Consider the following 7,500-nt stretch of genomic DNA (forward strand, 5'->3'; position numbering starts at 1 on the left):
AAAATGTTAAATGTCGTTCAAACTTTTCAAGTCACTAGGAATGGTGTCAACATGTTGAAGTTGAAAATTAAGAATTTGTTTGCCAAAGGAGTACTAAAAAAAAAAAAAAAAAAAGAAAGAAAGAAAGAAAATATTATGCCTAGAAAGGAGCTTGAACTCCTAACGCACCCCACCCCGGTTAGTTACGCTATGCTAAATCAGCCGGCCACCTCGCCTTCTCGCGCTCAGTCTAACAGTTTAGCCCGTATAATTATAATATCTTCCGGTGGACTGAATACACAGCTGTGTATTCAGTCCACTGGTGGACTGAAAACACGGCGGTGTATTCAGTCCACTGGTGGACTGAAAACACAGTTCCTAAAATTAACCAACATTAGACCAGTTGTTACTACATATATACAATATTCGTCGACTTCAAAGTGGGTGTCAAGGCCGAATGGTTTAGTCGTCTGCCCTGGAAGTTTTACCAGAATTGACGCTGTGGGTTCGAATCCTGGTTCCCCCACTTTAAAAAATTTTTTTTTTTTTTTTTTTAATTTTTTATTTTGTCTTCTTTTTACAGAACGTTGCAAGGGATAAATGTCCCATCCATCCTTCCTCCACCTCTTTTTTTTTTTGTGCGAGTCTATTCTTTTCTCCTTTTTGTTTGACCTTTTGTTCCGTTTCTGAGCATGACTTTCTTAAAAATTTTTTTTTTTTTTTTAATTATTGTTTGTTTTTTTCTCCTCTATCTGACCATTTGGTCGCTCTCTCACTATTTCTGTTTGTTTGCTTTTTAATTATTTATCCTTTTTAGACACTTTTTGAGATCAGAGTTGGGACGAATTATAACAATTTGCTAGAAACTAGAAAGGAACTACTAAGAGAGAGAGAGAGAGAGAGAGAGACAGTTTTAAAAAAAAAAAAAAGAGGTGGGGGGAGGATGGATGGAACATTTATCCCTTCCACCGTTCTGTAAAAAGAAGACGGAATGTAAAAAAAAAAAGTGGCGGAACCAGGGTTTGAACCCGCAACGTCGATTCTGGTAAAACTTCCAGGGCAGACGACTAAACCATTCGGCCATGACACCCACTTCGAAGTCGACGCATATTGTGTATATATAGTAACAACTGATTTAATGTTGATTAATTTTATGTTTTTAATAGATATTTTATTAACTTTCCTTATTTCTATGTGCATTTGGAAACAGTCCATATTCTGGAATGTGGATAATTGTTTAAAAGAGCGGAGTTTCAAATATCTGTCTGGGAATAACGAAATTTGGTTAGACAGGTGTCTGGGGATAACGAATTTTCATTATCCCCAGACGGGTGTCTGGGGATAATGACAGCCTTTATTTTATTTGCCGTCGCCATCATCAACCCAACTTTTTAGGACAAGAGAACTTCATGTGTTAAAAATAAATTTTCACTTAACCCTACTTTTTCCATAATTATTAGTCATGGAATAATATGAAAATAAACCCCCTTTTCAGACATTTGAAATGAAACCCATTTAAATTTTAAATATGCCATTTATTTTTTTAATTGACAAATTCATTGAAAACTCTGTGGTTAAACATTCAACTGCAATGCCTAAAACTTCTTGTTTTGAATTGCTATGAGATGCTGTTTTCAAGGGAGTAGAGAAATCACAGATTCTCTCTGTAGTAAAAGGGACTTAAAATTCCAACAGACAAATATCAATAACTCTGGAAACGTTTGTCATAGATATACAAATAAATATAAAGGTATCGAATTAAATGTAATGTCAAGCCCCCATCCATCTGATTGAGTCAAATTAATGTGTTCAGGGTTGAACCATATTAATTATAATTATCATGAAAATACATACATTTGAATAATTTTATAATTTTACAGGCTATACTAAATTCTTCAGACCACCCTAGAATACCTACATGTATTTAGCTCCCTCGGCAAAGCAGATTCACATTTTTTTTCTCTGAAATGTTGATTTTCATTTGTCAAGAAGATAAATTACAGAACTGTAATAAACAAAAATGTCTGAAGGAAGTCTCAGGTTTAAGAAAAATTGATATGTGAAGCAAACAGTTTCCATCCAAAAGCAGAAAGACGTTTTGTTATCAGTCGGCGATGAGTCGGCAGCGCTGACTAAATTTTAAAAACATTTGGGTTTTTTGTTCTAATAGATAAATAATGAGATAACAAATGACACAAGGTTACGGAGTAACACTCTAATTTTGGATGGGATGGGGGAATATTTATTTTATATCATATTTCAGCATATTTATTTTAGTTAGCTTTTTTAGTTAGATGAACTTTTCTATTTTATACAATATAAATTAAGAATAAAATGTTCACCTCTCTACAAATTGTGTGTTTAGATTTTAAATATTAAAATGTGATTCTGCTCCTTCGTGCCCTCTGTGCTCTTCACTTGCATTTCTTCCCTTGCATTTTATTCTGTGTTTTGTCAAGCTAAAGGTTTAAGAAACAAGTAACTAGATAATCATTCACTTTATCAGTTTTGTAAGTTAAAATATACTCTTTTTTTTTGGCATGAATCTATCAAAATATGTTATATATTTTTATTCTCTTTATTTTTTTTTCAGGACACTGGCAAAGACAACATAATGGATGAATCATCCATCACTGGAGAGTCACCGAAATCTACAAAGGTTATAATGAGTTGTGTCAGTAGACTAAAAATGTAATCCATAAGACCAATATTTATCCTGCTTTCTGTTGCATTATACAGTCAAACAGACAGCTGCAGTTGCAAGCTGCCTGTTAGACAAGACAGTATAATTATCTCACACAATACTTTCTGCCAGATTAAAACAGACCTCGCTACCAATTCATTACTGAGGGGTTTATAAATGATTTAACCTCATCCCAGACTAAAACCATTACCTTTGATTGCGAAATGAGCACTCTACCCTCACAAAATACTTTCTGCCAGATTTAAAAGACCTTGCTACCAATTCATTATTGGGGGTTCATAAATGATTTAACCTCATCCCAGATCAAAACCACTCCCTTTGCTTGCGAGATGAGCACTATACCATCTGAGCTATTTTGACAAGATACTGTGTTGTAATGATATTATACATAACTTTCAAGATGAGATTGGCATTATTGAAGACCAGTCATTATGTGTGACCCACCATGTCCAAACGTTATTATATCAAATGCTTGGTTTCTTTTTAGAGAGATTTTTTTTCCTTGTAAATCATCTCTGTTATTTACTATATTAGTTAAAGCTTTTGGATAAATTGAATTGTATCTTTGCAAGCAATTGAGATTATCCTTAATAGCGAATTTTAACAATTTTATTTTATTTATTTTCTTTTTTTTTTTGTGTGTATGTGCCTCGACTGGACTTTCAGGTAATGTCAAAATTGCCACAGTGATGGATTATTCATGGATCCTCTGTTCCCTATTTCAACCAGTTCCCTTACCTTTTCTTTGGCGATGTTAAATTCAGATCTACTTTTCCCCTAATTTCTTCCTTTTTAATGGCTCTAAAATGACCTATATAAATAAAACTCCTAAACAAACAAAACATATTATTTATATGATGATGATGATATTATTATTGATATTAGTATTATTATTATTATTATTGTTATTTATTTTTATTATTATTATTATTATTATTATTATTATTATTATTATTATTATTATATTATTATTATTATTATTATATTATATTTATTATTATTATTATTATATTACTATTATATTATTATTATTATTATTATTATTATTATTATTACTATTATTATTATTATTATTATTATTATTATTATTATTATTATTATTATTATTATTATTATTATTATTATTACTATTACTATTATTATTTATAAATTCCTCAGGGAGAAGTTCATGAGTGGATGTTGATAAACAGGAACTTCAAGAAACATGGATTCAGCACATTGCGTATTCTTCCTTCTCAGGAAATTTCTACTCAAAGTGGTCAGTTTGCTTGCTTGTTTAATAATAATGTAAATGATGATGATTATAATAATAATAATAATAATAATAATAATAATAATAATAATAACAATGATATAATAATTAACATCTATACTTTATTTAGTAATAATGATGATGATGATAATAATAATTATAATGATACTACTATTACTACTACTACTACTACTACTACTTCTACTACTACTACTACTACTACTACTACTACTACTACTACTACTTCTACTACAACCTCTACTACGGTACTTATAATAATAATAATAATAATAATAATAATAATAATAATAATAATAGCAATAGTGATATAATAATTAACATTTATGCTGCGCATCCACCGCACAATGGACAGAGGGCTCTGAACACACGTCAATAGGTGTGTATAAAACACTAATTATATATAAATGTGCCTCAGCATTGAGCCATCCAGACAGTTGCCAGTGGTCCTTTTGGGATGTGAACAGAGTGTTCTATCAACTGCGTTATAGGAAGGACTCTGTCGTAGTCGTGTACTTTATTTATATTGAATTGTGGGCAAAACAAACAAAAAATCGTTTTTGAAAATACAAATATGTATATATATATATACATATATATAATATGCAAATATATATATAATATGCAAAATCAAAATACATTTGAGATTTGATTCTGACACAAACAAGGTCTGATGCTAAATCATAAATAGGTTCTTTTATAATCCAACAGTGGGCTTTTTTGAGCTTTTTTTTTATAGCACAATATCCACTAAACGTGCTCAAAGCGTTTACAAGGTGTCCCTGGCCAACAGCAACATTTAACATGAAGGACGGGACGTGACGCCTCCTAGGCGAAATTACAATTTTTTTTCGGACAGAGACAACGCTGTTAATGGCCAGGTACTCATTTAACATCTGAGTATGGTGAGAGAATGTGAATAAAGAGCCTTCTCCAAGGACTCAACTATGCACAGAGCGAGGCTCGAACCCAGGACCTTCCGATCCGAAAGCGAGTGTCATACCACTAGACCACATAGCCGCACTCTCAGCTGAGGAGAGAATTGTCTCATTCTTATTTATTTTTTCTTCTTTGAATCATTTGCAATGCTTTCTGTCTTTAAAGGTCGTTATGTATGTCTCGATTTGGATTCAAGTGAATCTTTACGCCACACCCTGACGATGCTCATCAACAACTCGGACAGGCAGGAAGCCATCACTCAGGATCTTGTTTACGCTAACGATCAGCTAAGGTATGAATTTATATGTTGGACGTATAACCAGTAATGAATATAACAGCTTCAAAAAATACCAAAGACAGAACGTTTCAGGCTCAAAACCCTTTTTCAGCCAATAACAAAAATAACAATAAAGACAGTAATACATCACTTAAAGTCCAGACAGACGGCAGAGAAATATTTGGCACAGCTGTCCATCTTGAAATGCCGTCTCTCTCTGTTAAGGGGCAGTGTGGCTCAGTGGTACGGTCTTTGCTTCCTATCCGAAAGGTACCGAGTTCAATTACCCACCGCTGCGCGGTGTGGCCTTGAGCAAGTAGTTATTCCAGTCTTCCCTTGGAATAGACGCTAAAGACAAATTTCCCGTATGGGATGAATAAAGGATATTTTATTTTATTATTATTTTTATTCATCCAATCATCCTCTCATTCATTATTTCATCCATTTATGTATTTAGTCGTTCATGTATCAATACATTAATTCACTCATCCCTTCATCTCTTGATCCATTTCATCATATATTTAGTCATTCCTTCATTCATTCATTCATTCCTTCATTCATTCATTCATTCATTCATTCAGAGGACAAATGCAACAGCTGACTACAGAAGCAGAGGAGGCCAAGTCAAAAGCCAAGGACATCAAAGTTATGCTGGAATGTTCCAGATCCAGGGTCCAGGTAAAGAGTTGTTTCCCTTTGGTCTATGGCAGACGTAAAAACATTTTTTAAACTTTAGCTTTTATATAGCGCAATATCCACTGAACGTGCTCAAAGCGCTTTACAAGTACAAGGGGTCCCTGGCCAACAGCAACGTTTAACATGAAGGACAGGGCATGACGCCAGTTAGGCACCTCTAGTTTTTAATGAAGCGCATGCTTCATGGTTAGAAAGTGACGTTGTCCGTCGATGTATTGAGTAACAAATAAGTGTACCTTGAAATATTCCATGGTTGTTATGTTTATTGCATTCGTGATAAATAAGTTTAGTAAAAGTAATTGGGGGGGGGGGGGGGGGCACAGTGAAGTTTTGTTAATTGATTTATATTCCTCGTCATTCAAGGAACTAGAGGAAGAATGCTCCAGATCGTCTTCCCAGCTGGCCGAGGATGGAGAGAGGATGAGGAATACCAAGTCGGCCATCGGTGCTAGGTGTCGCCAACTGGAAGCCCAGGTCAAAGAGCAGGAGAAGGAAATTGATAGGCTGAAAAGGGAGTTAATCACTCTAGGCTTGGAGGTATGGAACAATCGATGATGTAAGATAAATATGAACATTATATAGCGCATTTTCACATATTTGCCGTGCTCAATGCGCTTTATAATGTTTCTGTAAACGATTTTCCATTTTTTGGGATGAATGAAGTATATATATTATTATTATTATTATTATTATTATTATTATTATTATTATTATTATTATTATTATTATTATTATTATTGTTATTCCCCCCTCCAGCAGGCCATATGTTGTCAACATTCCATTGTTTATTTTTCACCTGACAAATGGCTTGCGAATGAAACATTCGTACTCCATAGATTGTATTGTTTCATTCCAAAGATTTAATATTTCCTGGCAAATACAGAGAGCCAGATGAGGTGAAATTCTGGCGGCTTTAGCAGCATAATAAAGGGAGCCAATAAATCTTATCCAGAAATGAAAATAAATAAATAACTTTAAAAAAAATAAAATTCCCTTTATTCATCCCATAGGGGAAATTTGTCTCTAGGGTCTATTCCAAGGGAAGACTGGAATAACCCAGGTGTCAGCTGCAGTGCAGCACCGTGAATTGAGCTAAGGCGAGTTGACTTGCTCAAGGCCACACAGCGTAGCGGCGGGTGATCGAACTCGATACCTTTCGGGTAGGAAGCAAAGACCGTACCGCTGAGCCACACTGCCCCATAAAAGGCAAAATATTTTTTATTTTGCACCACTTAAATATTTCAGCTCATTGTTTTTTCCTAAAAAAACGAGTCTGGTAAATAAAGCAATAAGGTTTTCACCCAAGAGCTGGGGTATTAGGCAGTGAATGTACGGCTATTTAGTCTAGTTGTATGACACTTGCCTTTGTACTGGAAGGTCCAGGGTTTGAGTCCTGTTCTAAGCAGTTCACTGTTGAGTCCTTGCAAAAGGCTCTTTACTCTCACCATACTCAGGTGTAAAAAAATGACCACTAACAGCATTGTCTCGTTGTAAAAAAAAATATTGCCTTAAAAGCATCATATCTCGTCCTGTTGCTGTTAGCTTGGGACCTCTTGTAAAGCGCGTTGTAAATGTTCAGGGGATATTGTGCTATATCAGGCCTGTAAATCTTCCGTCTATTGTTGGATTTCCGAC

General features: G+C 34.2%; 1 protein-coding gene across 7 annotated transcripts in view; it reads left to right on the plus strand.

Annotated features, from left to right (window-relative positions):
- The window catches only part of LOC144958053 (centrosomal protein of 70 kDa-like), a 39,862-nt gene that overhangs the window by 3,784 nt on the left and 28,578 nt on the right, over positions 1–7,500 (plus strand). For 2 of the 7 annotated variants that reach the window (XR_013642323.1, XM_078889641.1), the window contains exons 2-6: positions 2,573–2,638; positions 3,842–3,941; positions 5,058–5,184; positions 5,751–5,847; positions 6,229–6,402. Coding sequence is in view for 6 of the 7 variants with exons in the window: in XM_078889641.1 (XP_078745767.1) it covers positions 2,573–2,638; positions 3,842–3,941; positions 5,058–5,184; positions 5,751–5,847; positions 6,229–6,402 (564 nt within the window). In the remaining variant the exon portion in view is untranslated. Of the gene's footprint in view, positions 1–1,347; positions 1,730–2,572; positions 2,654–3,841; positions 3,942–5,057; positions 5,185–5,750; positions 5,848–6,228; positions 6,403–7,500 lie in introns of those variants that run through there. The other 5 variants (XM_078889642.1, XM_078889644.1, XM_078889645.1 and 2 more) reach the window with 5 other exon arrangements.

This window comes from Berghia stephanieae, chromosome 12 (genome assembly GCF_034508935.2).
Source record: "Berghia stephanieae isolate SIO BIC M18660-M18661 chromosome 12, UCSD_Bste_1.3, whole genome shotgun sequence".
Classification (NCBI taxonomy): Eukaryota; Metazoa; Mollusca; class Gastropoda; order Nudibranchia; family Aeolidiidae; genus Berghia; species Berghia stephanieae.